The sequence below is a fragment of the Pinus tabuliformis genome, chromosome 7 (assembly GCF_031772625.1).
Source record: "Pinus tabuliformis cultivar Carrire ecotype Pingquan chromosome 7, CPIR1, whole genome shotgun sequence".
Classification (NCBI taxonomy): domain Eukaryota; kingdom Viridiplantae; phylum Streptophyta; class Pinopsida; order Pinales; family Pinaceae; genus Pinus; species Pinus tabuliformis.
The window spans coordinates 1138097036-1138118025 of NC_142293.1; the positions used below are offsets into that span (position 1 = coordinate 1138097036).

Here is a 20990-nt window from a genome sequence, read left to right on the forward strand (position 1 = left end):
ACAATCAGTTTGTCCTCCCTTCTGATCCATTCCTCTAAAGGGATTGGGGTTATATACTTTTGTGTGACAACCATAGTCCACAGGTTTTGGTTTGTAATAAGTCTCCAAATGCACTTTACTACCAATGCTTTGGAGAACATTAAAATATTTTTTAGCCCCCATCCAACAAGGAGCTTAGGGATTGCTAATTTCTTCCAACGAACCCATGGAAGGAAACATTTTTCCTAGTGTCCTTCCCACATGTATTTAAAGCATATCCTTTTTTCCCTTTCCAAAATTGATTTTGGAACCTAAGCAAGTGATATCTAGTAGACCGAGATAGCCTCTAGAACAAATTTTGTTAACACTAAACATCCAACACGTGATAGCCATTTTAGAGTCCTACTTTTCAATATTTTCTTAATCTTTGCAATGAGCCAAGACAAATCCATTTTATTATTGCAGTTAGGCTTAAGGAATAAACCAAGATATTTGACTCCTCCTTCCAGAGGTTGTCTTGTGAATGGTAATATATTGGTTGATAAGCCTCATTTCCTCCTCATCCAAATTGTGAAAGGAGAGAGTGGATTTTTGGTTTTTAACAAACACTCCAGTGGCTCAACCATAGAGAGACAAAATATTTTTAGCAACCTCTCTTTTGAATCCGTTGCAAAAGATAAGGATGTCATCTACAAACAAGAGATGAGTTACAGTCATGGTCCTGACAATTTGAGTCCCCTGAATCTCACCCCTTCTTTTGGATTCTGTTATTAAATGGCACAGACCCTTTGTCACAAGAAGAAAGAGTAGATGGGAGAGAGGTCATCCTTGTCTGAGCCCTCGTTGTGCATGAACAAATTTAGAAGTGGAGTCATTGAACAAGACTACAAAAGAAATCATCTGAATACAACTCATGGCCCATGTGATGAAATATGGATTGAATCCAATGTGAGTAAGAATAAGATGAACACATATCCAATTTACCCTATCATAGGATTTGAAAAGGTCAATTTTGAAGACAACACCCTTGAGGTTCTAAATCTTAATACTGTGAATACCAGGCCTCGGCCACTCCAATGACTTGATGGATTTGCCTGCCTTCCAAGAAGACAATTTTTTCCTTGGAGATGACCTATGAAAGGATGGGTTGCAATCTAGTAGCAATCGCCTTTGTAATCGTCTTGTAGATCACAATGCATAAAAATATGGGCCAGAGGTCAGCAAAGGATTCAGGAGAGTCTAATTTGGGAATTAGAGCGATTAATGTAGAGTTGAAGGCGAAGAGCATTTGTTGTTCCTTCTTGGATTCTTCAATGACCGAGAATAGGTCATTTCCAATAATATCATACAGACCGAGAAAAAATTCAATGGTCCAACAATTTAGAGCTGGGCTCTTGTCCTTTTAAAAACTGTGTAAAATAGTTTTGAGCTCCTCCTCATAAACTTCCTCCGTCATGGCTCTACTTTCCTCTTCTTCAACAAATCTAGGAAAGTGCATTGCAGTTCTGATAACTTCAGCTATGGAAGTTCATTAGGCGCCCGGAAGAGATTCTGGAAGTAATTCACCCCTAGATTCGCTAGCCCATCAAAATTTGAGACTTCCCTTCCCTCCCCGTCTTTTAGGCTCCATATGGTAGTACTTGATTTCCTACACTTGATGTATGCATGGAAAAATTTTGTGTTTTCGTACCCGCACTCCAGGGAGATGACCCTACTTTTGAGCATCCATTCAACCTCTTTATCCTTCAGAATTTCATTTGTCCTTTTTTCAATCATGATTAACTTTGCTCTGGCTTCATCAGAATTGAACCCTTCTCCTGCTCTATCAAAAAATCACTGTAATTGTCTCTCTATGACTGCCAACTCCTTATCAACTTCCAATTTCTTTATTTTTAAACTCATTTCTTTGATTTTTATTTGATAAACTTAAAATTATATTTTGATGCTTACATAAATTAATACCTGTAAATATTTATTTAGATATTTAATAATTATTTAATTTATATGACTGTGCTAATATTTTTAATTATTTAACTAATCTTTTTAATACCATTTTAAATTAAAACATGCATTTACATCATTTATATTTGAAAATAAATTATCAAAAAAATTTCACTCTATGAAATTTCACTTTCCATACTTCTAAATTTTAAATGATTATTTTGTTTATAAGAAAACAGACTTTAAAAAAGCATATAAAGAAAAATATGATTTTAAAAATCAAATTCCAACCCTGAAACATGTTTTCTCATTTCATAACAAGACAAACTCAGATTGCAAAATTGGATTGAGATTCCAAAATCAACTTAATAGATGCATCACGCCCACATGCTACGAATGGTCTTAAAAATAGCAAATTGATTATACTGCAGCCAAACGGATAAGTACATGCTATATAATTAATTAAATAATAATAATAATGCTGTGGAATGCATGATATGAAACGTCTCTATCAACCGATCCGATGATCCGCATGAATCCTCCTTCCTCCCACGGAAGCAGACTGGTTGTTAGTGGAACAGACAATTTCATGCTAATCCCCGCCTTCTGTGCGTACGCAATGGAATTTGAACTGTTTCTAACAAGGATAGGGATCGGAAGTGAAGACATTTCTCTTGAGAAATTCAAGATTTCCATTGATAACTGAATCTTCATATGAAAGTTCATTCAAATGGCAATCTATGTGGGCTAATGATGGTGCATGTAGTGAATTGCAGAATATAGGTTGATTCAAAGAGGAGATACATGAATTGGGGTTATTTTAGTTCAAGTGGTTGAGCCCCATGGATATCCCTGTTTATTTTTTTAGGCAATAGATGAATTATAATGGTTAGATAGATATTATGGTAATGGTTTTGTGTTTATGAATATTGTTGTATTGGTTTTCAATCTTGTAAATTTGTAAGTTATATCTTTTTATATTGACCTGGTACTAACATCTTTATTTTAGCAGTCAAACTCTTAAAAAATCTACTTATGTGCCAGTATGTTACCAGCAAGCTCCAGAACCTCACTATAGCTGAAATATACTTATTTGCTAATCTGTTACCAGCAACCTCAGCAACCTCACTCTAGCCAGAGTATCACTCTAATCCTCAGCAACCTCACACTAATCCTCTGGCTAAAGACTCGTTTCTTTGCTCTGAAAATAAAATGATCGATCTGAAATTGGTTAGTTAAAGTGAAATTGGGTGTCCTTGTATTCAATTAGAGGTAGCTTTGACCTTTGACCTTCAGCAGAAGCTAAAGCTACCATGATGTCTTTCCCATCTGTCCCTTCATCAGGGCCCTCTGCTACAGCTGCCTTTTCCTTGACCAAGAAGCTCTGTGATTTTCATCATCAAAAACTGTCTCGCTGTATTGTTGGAAATGTATCAACCGGGCCTCTCATGATACAGCTACGAATTCGCTGTGATTCCTCTTCGGCCCCAATTGCTAGTTCCTCCTCCATGTCTCCGGATTTGAAGCAAATTCCCATGGAAAATAATGGCACAAAGGCCAACGATTGGAAATCCAGGGGTACCCCTCAATTGAAGCGCTGGTCGAGGGTTCGGAAGATCCGCTCTGGCAGGCGGTTGGACCGCCCAGTGCAAGACAAGGTAGAAATATCATCTTCAACGTCCACTGCTCCTGGTACTGCGAACAATAATTTCACCGTTAGTGGTGCGCCCTCTGTTCCCAATATTGATGAATACGAAGACAGCGACGACGAAGACGACAGAGACTCACCCTTTGGAAAAGCGATTTACATGGTCTCTGATGGTACTGGGTGGACAGCAGAGCACTCTGTCCATGCTGCGTTGACTCAATTTGAGACCTGTTTAGTTGACAGAGGCTGTGGTGTAAATACCCATTTATTCTCAGGGGTTAGTATTCAATTTCTCTCTGTCATTCTTTGTTCTGTTGTTTATGCTTTCTCTGACAAGTTCAGCAACAAATTCATGGGAGTTTTAAATCATATGGCATGGCATGGCATGGTTTGGGCTCATAGGAGTTTTAAGTCATATGGCATGGTTTGGGGTCTGCAATGATTAAAAATCTATTTGAGTCTGAATTTCAAATAATCAATTTGGTTTTGAGTTTGAATTTATGGGAATTGTAATTCTAATGATTCTAAGTTTTATTTGAATTTGAATTATTTGATGAGTTGTAAGATGATATTTGTTATTATGTTTTTTTTTAACAGTGGAAAACTTACTATAATTTATTTGTTAAACTAGCAAGGGATAGTTATTAGTGGCAGTTATTAGTAAATGCAGGTTGACACGTCACTGAATACCTTTTGGAATTACTCTATTGGTTGTCTGCAAGGGGTAGGCTTTTATTCCTGCTAGATGTCTCTGGGTCTTGGCCAGTTAACCTGTTTCCTTAGGTTGGAGGAAGATCAGCTTCTAGCCAAGCAAAAACAGTTTTAAAACACACTGGAGGCCAAACATCATTATGTTTTCCTCTATATATGTAAAATAAAATATAGCACAAAATAGTAATAAGAAATCAACATCAATAAACATAAAAAAAAATGTTATCATAAACTAAAAAAAATAGATTACAAATTTAAATTGTGAGATGGCATTATGAACTTTGATCTTGAAACTTGGTTAATGGCTATGAGATTTGCCTGACCTTAAAACTCAAAATTAAAGTTTGACAAATAGTATGAAATTATGTCAATGTTATCACCTGGTCACATGATAGGAAATGCTGGAAACTAAAAAAAACAAATATTTATTGGTTTGGCCTGGTAGAAGGAGAGAAGTCTAACTCATGTGAGGTCACATGATGGGAAATTCTGCAAATTACTGAATCTTTATTTATTTGATTTGACCTGGTTGATGTAGAGAAATCTAACCCATGAGGACACATGATGGGAAATTCTGCAAGTTACGGTCTTAATTTACTTGATTTGACCTGGTAGGAGAGAAATATAAGCCCTGTGACATTATTCCTTTGGGTCTCTGTGATCACATGCATGTTCATATGCAGATCAATGAGGTTGATCGTCTTATGGAGATCATCAAACAAGCAGCAAAGGAGGGAGCGCTTCTACTGTACACATTGGCAGATCCAAGCATGGCAGAGGTGGCAAAGAGGGCTTGCCAGTTGTGGAGAGTGCCTCATACTGATATTCTTGGGCCTACCACTGAAGCCATTGCAGTCCACCTAGGAGTTGCACCCTCAGGAGTTCCTCGAGGTAGTCCGGCTAGAAGCACACCCCTTTCGAAACATTATTTCAAAAGAATTGAGGCAGTAGAATTCACAATTAAACACGACGATGGAGCCCTGCCTCACAGTCTCCATAAATCAGACTTAGTACTAGTTGGTGTCTCACGTACAAGCAAGACTCCTCTTTCAACATACTTAGCTCAAAAGGGGTACAAGGTTGCAAATGTGCCACTTGTTCTTGGAGTTGATCCTCCAAAAGATTTATTTGAAATTGATCAAGACAAAATTTATGGTCTGATCATCAGTCCTGCCATCTTGCAATCAATACGGTTGGCAAGGGCCAAAACTCTGGGTTTACACTATTCCAAGAGCAACTACTCAGAAATGGATCATATTCGTCAGGAACTGGATTATGGCAACAAGCTCTTTGCGCAGAATCCACGATGGCCTGTCATTGGTATATTTGAAACTTCCTTGCTCATTATGCCACCAGTTTTTCTTTTACCTTCTTTGAGTAGCTTTATTTCCTCCCTTTATTGCAATCACTTACAGTTAATTACAGTGGTTGAACATTTTGAATTTCGATTTATCTTTAGATTGTCCAAAGTTTTAACTTGAGCTCTGTTGGTGCCATTGCTTCACCTGCTTAAAAAAATACACCTAATTAGTTTATTGAGATGTCTTGTTATGTGAATGCAGATGTTACTGGAAAAGCTATAGAAGAAACTGCTGCAGTTGTCGTACGCATTTATCATGAGAGGAGAGAAAAGTATGCAATGCCTGGAATCTCAAAACGATATTAGATTTTCTCATACTACAACAAAGTGGCCCTGAAAATCCTCAAAATCTTCTAACTTCATAATAGCAGTACTCTGAACGGGCAAGACTGACTTTTACAGATCCCATATTGTCTCTGATACACTATGAAAAGATACTTGCAGTATACCATTGGATGCAAACAACTTTTCATTAAAATAAGAAGCTGCCATTACATTAGTGTTCTGGGGAAGTCAAGGGCCATATTGTCTTGCAATTCCAAGTTCCACACATCCTTATTTACTGATATTGTACTCATGCATAAGCGAGGTCAGAAGGAAATTAATGGTGGCAATTAATCTGGGTTTGAGGTTGTAAGAACCATGATCCAAATTATGAATTACGATGATGCTTTATTGATCATATGTATTGCAGCATCAGAGTTGAGCACTGCTATCAATCTTCCTAACAAAATGGGGCTTGGGAGAAGGACCAAAGCTTGCAGACCTTATTTATATTTTGCCTACAGAGTATGTTTAAAACCTAGAAAGCAATGTTAGGCTTCTAGATTCACAGAGAATATGATGCTTTGTACATGCCAAGAAAGGTTTATCTTTGTGTTTTTCCTGTGTCTCTTTCTTTCACCATTTCAGCATAAAGTTTGAATTCTTTTGACAAGTGTTGATAATAGTTTAATTCAACCCATAAGGCGTTGACCAATTGGTTTGTGTGGGTTTTAGCGACCTGATTTGTGTGGGGCTTAGTAGCAATCAGGTCAAGTAGGTAGATTGTTAGAAATTCATTTACTTATCACAAAGTTGGGAAAGCTTGGTAAATTTTACTAGTTCTTAAAATTTAAACATAAAATATTTGGTCGTTTGGTCATTTTTAGTGTAAAATACTATTATTCTATATAATTTATGCTAATCATTTTGGAAAAAATAGAGATTAGGATTTTTTTGAAATAAAATGCAAAATTAACCCATGGTGAAACTCCTAAATTTCCCCTGATAAATACTTTCACAATACTTTTGATTTATATAGGTGTATTTTGGAATTTGGAATTGGAATTTTGAGAACAAGCATGTCCATTTGCATCAAGGCATCTTTGATAACCTAACATTGTATTATTTATATATGATACTTTATATCATTTGTTGCATTTAGGGGGATATTGGGATCTTATTATGGTCATTTCTTCAAAGGGTCGTTACAAGTATTATTAGAAACAATACACTACACTTAAGGTTTTGGAAATAGAATTGGAAGTCTATAACTATTAGGAATCTTGCATACAAAACATGTTTGGTGTAATTGAAGGAAATTAATAATACGACCTATCAAAGTTGTTAAAGGTCAACAATTCTATTGACAAAGGGAAAAAATTGATGGTAATTGACAACTCAGAGGGAGAGTTACAAAAAAAATCTAAATGGAAATTAGGCAATCATAATGCAAAAGCTAATTAGTTGGCCACTAAATTTAACCTTTCCTATGGCATCAGGAGTAAATATTCAATCATCATCATTAAGGAGGGAAACCTTCGTTATCCTATAAAATGTAGGTTAGTATTTCCAACTACAAATTTTATGATGATTATAACCAAAAGAATTGATTACCATACTCCATGGTGCATTTCTTGATTGTTAAATCTTTAATGATTTAGTATGCAATCAATCATATTAGAAGACATGCACTTATGTGGGCACAAAAAAACTGAAAATATTAAGTCACCTCTTTTTAGTAGATTTTTAATAGGATTGGAAATGTTATGAACCTTGCTCTTAAAAATAACAAGAAAACAATAATTACAATCCTCTTCGAGGGGGAAACCTCCTTTTACAATGAATATAATATACAAGACAATATTTGATTATCCTAAGACTAAGTCTCCTTAGCATATATATAAGAGACAAAGGGTACAATTATAATAAAATGGGACCATGAGAGGGTTCTAACCTACATAACAATAAAACAATAGAAATGTAATCACTTAATATCTAGGGATTAGAAATGTAATCACTTAATATCTAGGGATTAATAAGGGGTTTTAAGGTTAGCACGGTGGTTATATAGGGCTTAACATGTTCCTCCCCTTCAAAGAAGTGTTTTCCCTAGCACTTGACTGACTATGAGTGTTCTTGCATGAACAACTCATCTTCCAATGTTGCCTCTTCCACTAGTAGGTTGTTCCATTTGATGAGGTACTCAGTAATTGTTTGATTTCTCAACTATTTAGTCTTTGTTTCCAAGATTGTTTCAGGTTGTAGTATTATTTTCCCTTCACTCTTGTAGAATAGTTTGGACTAGGATCTTGTCATCGATTACCTTATTTAAGCAAGAAACATGGAAGACTAGACCATACATGTGAAGATGACAGCGACTCCAATTTGTAATCCATACTTCCAATCCTCTGCAACACCTTATATGGGTCATAATACCTCGATGTTAATTGATTGTCCTCCTTTTTTTACTTGAGGGACATATGTTTATATAGTTGTAGCCTCACAAATACCCAATCCCCCACTTCATATTCCCTTTCACTGCGATGTTGATTTGCTTGTTGTCTCATTCTATTTTGTGTCATATCTAAGTTGTCCTTCAATAGTTTGAGCACCTCTTATTGGTGTTGTATGTGGTCCTCTACCACTTGAAACTTTATAGTCCCTTTCAAGGGTGATGTGATCGATGGAGGATGATATCCATAAAGTGTTGTAAATGGTGACCTTTTTTATGATATGTGGAAGGATGTGTTGTACCTCTATTCTACCACAGGAAACCATTTGGCTCATTGTATTTGTTTATCAAAAGCAAAGCAACATAGGTATCCTTCTAAACATTTATTCACAATCTCAGTTTTCCCATTAAATTGAAGATGGTAAGATGAGCTCTAAGTCTATTGAGCACCCAAAAAAGAAAATAATTTAGTCCAAAAATTCACTTACAATAATCTTTGGCATTCCATGTATCTTTTGGACTTCCATGAATGTTTTTGCCACTATACTTGCTTTAAAAGGATGAAAAAAGAGCAAAAAATGGGCATACTTTTCCATTTGATCTACCACTACCATAATGACATTCTTTCCTTTAGATTTGAGAAAACCTGTAATAAAATCCATTGAAACTTATTTCCAACACTCACTTGGTATGGCTAATGGCTAATGGAGCCATGGGGTCCATTGAAACTTATTTCCAATGCTCACTTGGTATGGCTAATGGCTAATGGAGCCATGGGGTCTTGATTGTATCTCCCTTATTTTGTTGGCATACCACACACTTTGCCACAAACTTTTGCACATATGCTTTAATATCTTGGAAAAAAAATGTTTTTTGATCCTATAGTATGTCTTTAAGAACCTTAAATGTCCACCTATAAGAGAAGTGTATAATTTCAATGGGACTTTTTGTTTGAGTTGAGAATTATTACATAAGTATAAATGATCTTGATACCATAAAAAATCATTTTTTCACATAAATTTTTCTATTGCATTTGGATCCTCCTATAGTTGTTGAATGACCTTGCATATCTTCTCATCTTGCTCCCATTCTATCCTTGCTTCTTCCACCTAGTCAAATTGTGGAATGGAAATAGAAAATAGTAAACCATTTGCCTTCCTCTTTCCTTAGGAGTGCATTTGCCACAATATTATTTTTCCCTTTTTGTAGATAATTTCAAAGTCATAACCCAACAACTTCGTGACCCATTTTTGTTTCTCTTTTGAAGATAGTATTTTCTCTAAAAAGTACTTCATACTATAATGATTTGTTTTTACTATGAAGTGTCTTCCTATTAGGTGTGGACATAATTTTTTAATTGCTTGTAGTATGGCCAAAAAATATTTTCCATAGATGGGTCTGAGTATTTTCTTTCCTTTAAGTTCACTATTTTCAAAGGCAAAAGGCCTTCCTTCTTGCATTAAAACCCGCACCAATGTCGTGGCTTGAGGCATCACATTCCACAATGAAGGTCTTTGTGAAATTAGGTGTCACTAAGACGGGAGTTGCACACATAGCCTCTTTAAGTTCTTCAAAAGATTTGATTGTTTCTTTAGTCCAAGAAAATGCTTCCTTCAATAATTTTGTTAGAGGTGCTACTTTTTAACCATAATCATTAACAAACTTGCAGTAATATCCTATCAATCCTAAGAATCATTTGTGTTTCTTCAAGATATTGGGGATTGGCCATTCTCTCATGGCTTTGATTTTGTAAGAATACACCTTGATATGCTCATGTGATACAATATGACCCAAATATTCCGCTTCTTGAAATCCAAAGGCACAATTGGAAGGGTTTGCATATTATTATTGCTCTCCCAATAGTGTTAAGGCCCTGTCAACATATTGTGCATGCTCTTCCCAAGATTTGTTGTAGATTAGTATGTAATCAAAAAATACTAACACAAGTTTTCTAATTATAGGGTTTGAAAATAAAATTTATCAAGATTTGAAATGTTGAAGGCACATTTGTAAGACCAGATGGCATAACCAAAAACTCGTAATGACCTTCATGTGTTCCAAAAGTTATTACGGGAATTCCTTCTTGCCTCATTCTAATATGATGATATCTATAACAAATGTCCAACTTAGTAAACAAAATTTATTCATGCAATTCATCTAATAATTCGTCAATGATGGGAATAATAAAATTATCTTTGATTGCCATTTTGTTTAGTTGTCTGTAATATTGACACATACACCATGAACCATATTTTGTGATAACCATCACCACTGGTGAAGACAAAGCACTTTGGTTAGGTTAAATGATGCTCGTAACTAACATTTCTTGAACCATACACTCAATATCACTCCTTTTGCATGTGGATAGCTATAAGGTGTTATGTTAGGCAGTACACTTCCAAGTTGCAAATGATAGCATGGTCAAGATCTTGGGCAAGTAGAAGATCCTTAGGAATCTCCCCAAATACATTAGAATGATTGTTGATAACTTTTTGGAGATCCACTAGAGCAGAGGATATAGATGTTTCAATATCTAATGAACACAATTGTGCAATTACATGTTGTTGTACCTTTTTTTTAATCAATTTTGTCATGCTATTAGAGCTTATCACTTTACTAGGTTTCCCTTAGATACCTCTAAGCTCAGTTTCCTTTCCTTCTAAGAAAAATCTTATAAAAGGATCTTGGAAATTAAGGGCCATTGTTTCAAATGATGGCAACCATTGGACCCGTAATACAACATCAACACCACCCATTTAGATTGTAACTGATCGAAATGGAAAGTTGTAGAAATTACAATGTAGATTTGCAACTGCTCATGAAACTTTAACCAAGATCACAAAACACAAACCTACTATGCTGCTCTACAGAAAGTAATTAACAATCTAGAACAAAAAATTAGACACGCAATAAGAAATCACACACATGCAACAAGTATTTTTCCTGAAGAAAGCAAACTGCTAAAAACCCCAATGCATTCTTGCATTAAATTAGAAGAATAGAGATGTATTATAATTGCTTTGCTCAACCAAGCACAACCTGCAAGTGCATAACCTATCTCTCTGCTCACTGAAAGGTTCTGACCCAGACTTAGTCAAATTTTGCCTATTCTTGAGCTCCTATTTCTTTGTGATGTTCCTTGAGGAATTAGGCCCTATTATTTAGGAAAATTCTCAAATTGATTGTGCAATTCCTTTAGGTTAATCCTCTGACTGCTTGCAACACATGTACAATCAAGACTAGTCTACAACTTATGTTAAACTACCTTGGAATCTCCACCTCAACTAGGTAACTCGAATTCTCTGCATGCACTAGCTATTTTGTATTTATTAATCAATTAATTGGATGATCACTGATTTTGAATGAAGTCCCACTGCTTAACTAACTTTCCACTAGTTCCTCCAAGAGTTGGAACTAGTTTAACTGAAAATAACCTAAGATAGCTGACCTTGATTGCTACAAATTAGCAATCACACATGCAAAACTGAACTCTAACTCCTCCAACTCAAATTTACTGAGTAAATTAGGTGACACAAGCCATGTCACACAAGTTAACATCATCCAAGTTGTCTTTGATGTGGAAATTCAAATTTTTGCAATTTAATCAAGGCAAAATCAAATTGAGAATTTTTTGCTACATTTTTCAAAACTCCCTCAGCAAGAAATGGATCATCAACCACCCCTATCCTACACCTATGGAACTCAAACTTCCCTCTTGACAAGACCTTTTTCAAAATGTTAGCATCTTGTTCCTCTAGCAGAATGTACTACAACAACATTATCCGCCTCTGCGCACGGTCCCATAAATGGTGATACTAGATATCTATATGCATAGATCGATTGTGAAAAATAGGATTCTCATATATCTTGATGCAACTCTAATTATCACAGTAGATCACAGCTAGATCCATCATCTAACCAAATAGTCCAACAAGTATTTTTCTCATCCAGATCACCTCACATGTTCCTTGGCTTGCAACCATGTATTCTACTTTTGTCGAGCCGAGTGCCACAAATCATTGCTTCCTGTTGTACCAGGAAACAACTGTGGAACCAACACTGAAAATTCCACCTAATGTACTCTTCTAATATGATGGACTCCCCACCCAATCTGCATCTATGAAGCCACACAACTTCACTCCCTCTGTCTGTTTGTACCAAAGTCCAAACTGGGTAGTGCCTCTGAGGTACTGTAAAACATGCGTAGATGCCCTCGAAAATCATTTGGTTAGCCTAACCATAGCTTGGCTTAGTTGGTTAACTGCATAGCACATATATGGTCGTGTATTCACATGGTACAACAGTAAACCCACTAGTTGTTGATAAATGGTAGCATCCACTTCCTCACCCAAAGCGACATCCTCCCTCCAGTTGGTCGCTAGAGGTGTCTCCATGGGTTTGTAACTCTCTATGTGGAATCTCTATAATATCTCATTTGCATACTTGCCTTGAGAGACAAACAGTTCCCCATCGCCTTGCCATACTTCCAACTCAAGGAAGTAGTGCATGAGACTCTTGTCCTTCATTTCAAATTCTCTTGCAAGGTCCTCCTTACAAGATCTAACCAGTTGTTCATCACCAATGAAAATAAATTAATCCACGTATAAGACAGTAATCACAAATTTACCTTCTACTAAGATATGATATAGTTTGGCATCTGCTTCACTTTTGGTGAAGCCCAAACCGGTGAGATAACTATCGATCCTCGTGTACCATGCATGGGGTGCTTGCTTGAGACCATACAATTCTTGCTTGAGTTTGCACACATGAGACTCTCAATCAAATGTCTCGAAGTCTTCTGGTTTCTGTATGTACACCTCCTCCTCAATAACTCCATTGAGGAATGTTGTTTTTACATCCATCTGGTGGATCTTCCACCCCATCTGTGCAACCAGAACAAGAATTGATCTAATGGATGAGTACCTTGCTACAAGAGCAAAGGTCTCCTCACAGTCAATTCTCTCAACTTGAGGGTACCCCTTGACCACAAATCCGGTCTTATACTTTTCTATGCTTCCGTCTGCTGCCTGCTTTACCTTGAAGATCCATTGCGAACCCACAACTGATTTATTTGTTGGTCTTGGGACCACTTCCCAAACACTATTCTTTACAATGGATTTGTATTCCTCCACCATTGCATCAACCCATACAGGTTGCTCTACTTCTTCCTCAAAAGAGGATGACTCAGTCTCTACAAGCTCAATCATTAGAGCCATGTAGCCAGTGTACTGATCTGGTGACCTTCTCTATCTGCATTGATTTGAAGGAGAACCCTCCCTCACATCCTGCACAAGTCTATCAGCTTCCCTGGTTCTTTTCCTGCCTTCTTTGGATGGTTCTTCTTGAGTGGTTGTCTCCACTCTCTGCTCCTCAATTTATGGTTGCTCCACAACTTCCTGAGGCTCCTCCTTTGGAGCTAAAATCTCATTTTCTGGTTGGATTTGAAGCTCCCGCTCAAGAGAGGACTGCATCGCTTTTTCCTCATCAAATTTTACATCCCTTTGCACAACTTTCATTTTGAGGGATGGAAAGTACACACAGTAGTTGTGGGGAGTTTCTATGTAACCCATGAATGCCCCCAATTATGTTTTCAGCTCTAGCTTATTCCTTGATTTTTTGTAGATATGGCAGCACACGGAGGCTCCAAAAATCCTAAAGTGCGACACATCCAGCTTTCTCCCCGAGAAAGCCTCCTCCGGTGTAATCATGCCCAGAATCTGATGAGGACTCCAGTTCTGCAAATAGACTGTTTTGTTTCATGCCTCGACCCACAAGTGCATAGGTAGGCCTTGGTCATGCAACATCGCCCTCGCTACTCCCACAATGCTACGGTTCTTTCTCTCAGCCACCCCATTCTGTTGTGGGTTGTGGGGTGTTGTCAACTCTCATCGAATGCCTTCTTTTTCACATAAATTTTTAAATTCATTTGACATGTACTCACCTCCATTATCACTCCTGAGAGCCTTCACCTTCTTGTTGGTTTCTTTCTCAACCAGTGCCTTGAATTCTACAAACTTGGAGAATGTCTCATCTTTATTTTGCATGATAAAGATCCAATGCTTCCGTGAGAAGTCATCAATAAAAGTGAAAAAATATTTGTGCCTGGAAGTGAAGGCTATTGAGAAAGGTCCATATACATCAAAGTGGATCCTTTCTAGGACTGCATGTGCTTTGTTATCCCGATCATGGAATGTGGGTTTTGTGTATTTCCCCAAAGTACATCATTTGCATACATCTTGCTGCTCAAGTGCTTCTTTGGGAAGCCTTGTGGTTATCTATTGCATCATCTTCAAGGCTTCATGATGCAAATGGCCAATTCTTTTGTTCCAAAGTTCACTGAAATCGCAGCTATGCACCTTCTCTGCCTTTGTGCTTAATGCAACACAATATTACACATCTAGCTTATACAGGTTCTTCACACAAACCCCGATCTACTTCACTTTTCCCGTGGCTATGTGTCTTAGGAATGCATTACCTTTTCTCAACATCACATCATAACCACGGTATTCCAAAACCGTAACAAAGATGATATTTTTCTTTAGGCCCGGAACAAACATGACATCCTTGAGCCTGAGGGGGGAGCCTAACTCCCTCTGAAAGGTGAATGTACCAATCCCGGTCGCGTTATACCTTTGATCATCCCTCATCTTGATGTGCATTTGCAAGTCTTTCTCCTCTAAATCAATCAAAAAGTCTCTATTACTTGTCATGTGAAACAATGCATCTGAGTCCAAGTACCACACGCTTCCTAACACTGTGTTGGTTATGCATGAAATGAGGGTAAAGTCAAGCTCGAACTATGAAGCAAAGGCTTCACCTACTACTCCTCTTGAGGCCTTCTTGCTTGCCTTCTTGTGTGGACACTTCATGGCATAGTGCCTGAATTCATGATAAAGGAAGCATTTAATTTTTGACAAATATTTCTTCTTTCTCGCTTAGCTGGACTCTGGTTTGGATTGAGATTTCTTCCCCTTTCCCTTCTTTTCCTTTCCATCCAATGCAATTTTTTCTTCATCCTTTCTCTTAGAAGAAGTCACGTCTCTATTATTCTGCCTTATTTCCTCCTATACCAAATCGGACCATAAGCACTCTCAATTTGGTAGTCCCTCCCTCCCATTCACTGAACCTTGATAACTATGCTAGCTCTTGGCAAGGCATAGAAGGGATAGGCTTACCAAGTCTTCTTCAGAGACAATAACACTAACCTCGCCAAGGTCATCACAACAATATATAAACTTGCTCAGATACTATGAAATTGTGTCATTCTTTTGCATCTTGATACTTCGAAGTTTATCCTTGAGCGCCAACTTCCTATGGTCACTATTATTCTCAAACAATTTTGTTAGTGCTTTCCACATTGAATAGATTTTATTTTCTATGTGAGACAATGTGATCTCATAATATCTCCAAGATTATTCTCCTCGCTTTGGAAACATCTTTCTTCCACTAAGCAAGGTTATGGTCATCAGATGCTTGTGGTTTTGCAACATCTATCTTGATGTATTCTAGCAATCCATTGTCATCCAATACCACCTCCATGTGATCCTTCCATGAAAAAAAAATAGAGGTGCCTTCCAAGGCATACTCTAGCCTTAGTCCATTGAAGGCCATCTTCTCAGCTATGAATAAATCCTACTACATGGGGCTCCAAAATCGAACCTCCTGGGAACAACTTCAAATTAATGCTCTAGTGTGAATCCTGTGTTGATAACATGTAGAAATTATGATGTATATTTGCAGTAGCTCATGAAATTTTAACCAAGATCACAAGAAACAAACCTACTCTATTGCTCTGCGAAAAGTAATTCACAATTTAGAACAAAAATCCTATACATGTAATAAGAAATCACACACATGAAACAAGCAATTTTCTCGAGGAAAGAAAACTGCTAAAAACCCCAATGCCTGCTTGCATTAAATCAGAATAATAGACATGTATTATAATTTCTTTGTTCAACTAAGCATAACTTGCAAGTGCATAGCCTATCTCTCTGCTCACTAAAAGGCTCTGACCCAAACTTAGTCAAATTTTCCTCTGGTTGAACTCCTATTTCCTTGCGACATTCCTTGAAGAATTAGGCCCCTATTATTTGGGAGAATCCTCAAATTTATTGTGCAATTCCTTTAGGTTGATCCTCTGACTGCATGCAACACCTATACACTCAAGACTAGTCTACCACTGATGTTACACTTCCTTGGAATCTCCACCTCAACTGGGTAACACAAATTATATGCATGCACTAGCTATTTTGGGTTGATTGATCAATTAACTAGATGATCACTGAATTTGACCGAAGTCCCATAGTTTAACTGACCTTCCATTAGTTCCTCCAAGAGTTGGAACTAGTTTAACCGAAAACAACCTGAGATAATTGACCTTGATTGCTACAAATTAGCAATCAATGCAGAACTAAACTCTAACTCCTCCAACTCGAATTTACTGTGCAAACTGGGTGACACAAGCCATGTCACACAAGTTAACATCATCCAAGTTGTCTGCTGATGTGGAAATTTGAATTTCTCAATTTAATCAAGGTAAAATCAAATTGAGAATTTCCTACTGCATTTTTCAACAAAAGTGGCATCCACCCATGGTATTGTAACTCAATAAGGCTATAAATAGTGGGTATCACTTTGTGAATGGGAAAATTAGTCCACAAGATGTAGATGCAACAATGTTTTCCCTCATTTAATATAAAAAATTGTGTTTTATGGTATATCTTATCTTTCTTTTCATATCTTTTGGGGGATGTATTTAGTTCATGTGTTCTTTCATTAATTTTTTTGTGTTTGGCTCTCCCCTCCTCTCTTAGCATTCTTGGTTCTTGAATCTTATCCCTCAATATCTAAATCAGTGGTATCAGAGCTAAGTTATGACTCCATGAAAATCAAGGTTGTAAGGGTTTTGTTTAAAATAAATATAAATGGCATGGACCAACACAGTACGAGCTTACTGAGCCTCCATTGTGCAAAGTGTGCGCGACCCCTCGCATGTAGGCATCGAGGCCTCCTACGAGTACTACGAAGACGGCCTCCTCGTGGTCTCTGATGTGAAAATACAAACCATAGGCCACATCCACGTTTTTCTACCCATCCTGAACCACGACATTGAAGTCATAGATTACCAAGATTCCCTCGTTACTCTTGACTTCATCAACACCCTCATCCACTTCCTGCAGCTCGAAGTCGTGTCTTCTTATGGACGCCAAATCCTGGATTGGCTCCACAACCATGCTTTCCCTACTGAGTTATGCTTCATCAATTATGCCCACACCTCTATTGTGGCCCATCGCTTTCTTAACAAGCTTTTGCGCAACGACAGACAATGACGCTCATTTTTAGGTCCTCACACATGGAAGTCATCAAATCATCAATGGAGGAAGAGAACTCAGTTGAGCTCACTGCAATGGACATTGAACCAAGCCTTAACCCTAATCCCAACACCCCTGATGATCAAACTGAAGAAATTTAGAGCCTGAAATGAAAATGCAACAATGAGGTTGCAATATATCCCTTTTATAAATCTAGTCTCTGCTCATATTCTAGGTGTCGATCATAGGATTGTGGTGTTGGAAAAGTAACTATGTTTAGTCTTCAATAATGTACTGGAGTCATTATGTAATGTACTTTTCAAAAGAATTTTTATTATTGTAACAATGACTTATTAAAGCATGGGTTTCATGCTTGGGTCATCATTATATTAGTCAAAGTCCCCATTATAGACTCCTAGGCTTATTGATTTTATAGAGTCATTGTACATTCGAAGAGACCCTTCTTAGGCTTTCGGATCATGTAAAAAGATTTTGTATCAAGCAAAATATGAATTATGTGTCCTCCACATCATGTTGAACTAAGGAAGATCAAGTCAACCTAAAGACCCTCATTCGACCTTCAAGAAGGCTATATATAGAAGTAATTCGAAGTCATTTGGAGCACTCACTCTCTCTCAAGTAATTCGATATCTTTTGGGAAGTGTTGGGGATGCAAAGTCTACTGCTGGAAGGAGGAAAGAAGTGTGAGTTCGGGGGAGTCTCTAGAGAAGAGGAAAATCAAAGTTTTGGTGCCTCTCTCTCTCTGTTTCGTGGCCGGGTTTAGGAGATCGAAGTCTCCTAGGGTTTTGCTGCTACCGGAAGCTGGATGTTGTTGGGATCTTTTGCATATTCGGAGTTGCTGGAAAGAGTCGAAGAACTTGGAGGCTGACATGGTGTGGAGGGAAATTCTGGTCTTGGTCTAGGGTGAAGAGTCTCAAAGAATACTATTGAAAGGATGAATTACTTTGACTGGGTTTTCCCCTCGAGGGAGGTTTTTTGTGGCATGTGCCTATATCTTGTCTCTTGTTTTGTGATCTTCATGTATGTATAATTGCTTGATGAAAGATAATATAATAAAGAACTAAAATAAGCCAACACACTCACAAGTAATTATCAAGATCAGAGAATCAAACCCTAATATAATATCTTTGATTTTCCAACATGGAATCAGAGCTAAGGTCAAGAGAAGTTGAAGATCTCGAAGATCATTTTGTTGGCATGGATTCTCCCTCTATGGTGAACTACATAACATTAGGTTTCAACTCTGCTGGAAGATGGACCAAGAAGGCCATCTACTACCTATTCAACAAAGTCAAGAGTCATGGATTCTCGACTGCCCTTATAGGATCTCTTACTGATGATAATGCATGGATCATTGATAGTGGAGCATCGAGACATATAATAGGTGAAAGTAGGAAACTTCACACATCATCAAATGAGTTATCCTCCCATGCAGTGGAATTGGGTGACAACAAAAGCTATGTTGTTAGAGGCCTGGGATCTACATCATTAAAGCTAGACAATGGATCGAAGTTGCATCTCAACAACATTATCTATGTTCCAGGTTTGAAAAAGAATTTACTTTCTATTTCTTGTTTAGAAGATAAAGGGGAAAGAATTTCTTTTGTTGATGTAAAAGTATTGGTTTGGGGAAAGAACTCTATTATTGACAAAGCTAGGGTTATTAGAGTTCATGAAGGAAGCCTTTACCAAGTTATCACTCCATCTCCTTGAGCTTTTGTTCATATGGAAATAAGTCCCATTGAACTATGGCATCGAAGGTATGGCCATCTTCATTATAGGGTCATCCCTACTCTTAGTCAATTCACCATGAAGGTGTATGCAAAGGATGTTCTTTGGGGAAGCATACTAGAAAACCATTTCATCATAGTTAATCTAGATCTAAAGAAATTTTAGATCTCATCCATTCTGATGTGTGCAGGCCCATGTCTGACAAGACACTTGGAGGTCATCTCTACTATATAACATTCATTGATGACCATTCAAGGAAGACAGTCTCTACCTACTCAAAACTAAAGATAAAGTATTTGATAAGTTCAAGGATTTTAGGGCTGAGGTGGAAAACCTAACCGAAAAGAAAATAAAGACTCTAAGGTCTGATGATGGTGGGGAATACACCTCTAAAGAGTTAATTGCATATTGTATGGATGCATGTATTAAGAGGGAGTTCATTTTTCCCTACTATCTCGAACAAAATGAATTGGTTGAAAGAAAGAATAGGTAAATTGAAGAAGGTATTAGAACTATGCTCCTTAATCAAGATCTACCTAATTTCTTATGGGGTGAAGCAGTGATGACTACCGTGTACATTCAAAATAGAAGTTCTCATAAGAGTCTTGACAATACTACACCCAAAGAAGTATTCACAGGAAAGAAGCCGAGTGTGGATAATTTACGCATATTTGGAAGTCCAACATATGTCCATGTTCTGAAGGACAAGTGAAAGAAGTTGGACTCGACAAGCATCAAGGGAATATTCGTTGGATATAGTCTTTCCTCAAAATCTTGTAGAATCTACATAAAGGAGGGAAGATACATTGAAGTAAGCAAGGATGTCATATTTGATGAGAATTAAGCTTGCAATAAATCAAAGGATATTCCTATTGATTCTGATGACAAAGAAGTTCTCGTATTTGAAGAAGATGAAGCTCATGAGAACTCTACTACAAATGATGAAGAAGAAGGAACAAGTGATCCTATTCAATTGTTGGTTATCCCAACTACAAGGAAGAGGCAATATTGGTTGAGAGCTACATTAGAATATGTTGAAGGACATGAAGCTATGAAAGGGTCCTCCAGGGAAAGTAAGAAACCAAAAAGGTATTCTGGTTATGATGCATATATGACAAAGTTGATTAAAGTCGAGCCATCTACATTCCAGGAAGCTGAGCATGAAGAGGTTTGGAAGAAATCTATGTAGGAAGAATGTCAATCCATCATGAAGAATAGGGTTTTGGAAATCATTCTTAGTCCTAGTGACAAATTAGTCGTCACATCGAAGTGGATCTATAAGATCAAACATGTTGTTGATGGAAGTATAGACAAGTATAAAGAAAGGTTCATTGCAAGGGGTTTCTCTCAAAAGGAAGGCATTGACTATGAAGAAACATTTGCACCTACTACAAGGTACACTACCATTAGATCATTGGTTTCATTGGCTGCTACAATGGGGTGGAGTATCCATCAAATGGATGTTAAGACCACATTTCTAAATGGGACCATTGATGAGGAAGTGTACATCGAACAACCTGAAGGATTTGAAGTGAATAGCATGAACTCTCATGTTTGGAGACTCATGAAGGC

At 37.3% G+C, this 20990-nt stretch overlaps 1 protein-coding gene across 1 annotated transcript; it reads left to right on the plus strand.

Moving 5' to 3' along the window:
- The first annotated feature begins 2440 nt into the window (after positions 1-2440).
- Positions 2441-6478, plus strand: LOC149251526 (pyruvate, phosphate dikinase regulatory protein, chloroplastic-like). The gene is made up of 3 exons (XM_089459486.1): positions 2441-3845; positions 4963-5599; positions 5842-6478. The coding sequence occupies exons 1-3, from the start codon at positions 3234-3236 to the stop codon at positions 5943-5945; spliced, it is 1353 nt and encodes a 450-aa protein (XP_089315612.1). The 5' UTR covers positions 2441-3233; the 3' UTR covers positions 5946-6478.
- The last annotated feature ends 14512 nt before the right edge of the window (positions 6479-20990 follow it).

Excerpts from the sequence above, each read along its gene's own strand:
- LOC149251526 (XM_089459486.1), top strand. The coding sequence starts at position 3,234 with ATGATGTCTTTCCCATCTGTCCCTTCATCAGGGCCCTCTGCTACAGCT. Across the intron at positions 3,846-4,962 it reads ATACCCATTTATTCTCAGGG|ATCAATGAGGTTGATCGTCT; the intron begins GTTAGTATTCAA and ends GTTCATATGCAG. Across the intron at positions 5,600-5,841 it reads TCCACGATGGCCTGTCATTG|ATGTTACTGGAAAAGCTATA; the intron begins GTATATTTGAAA and ends ATGTGAATGCAG.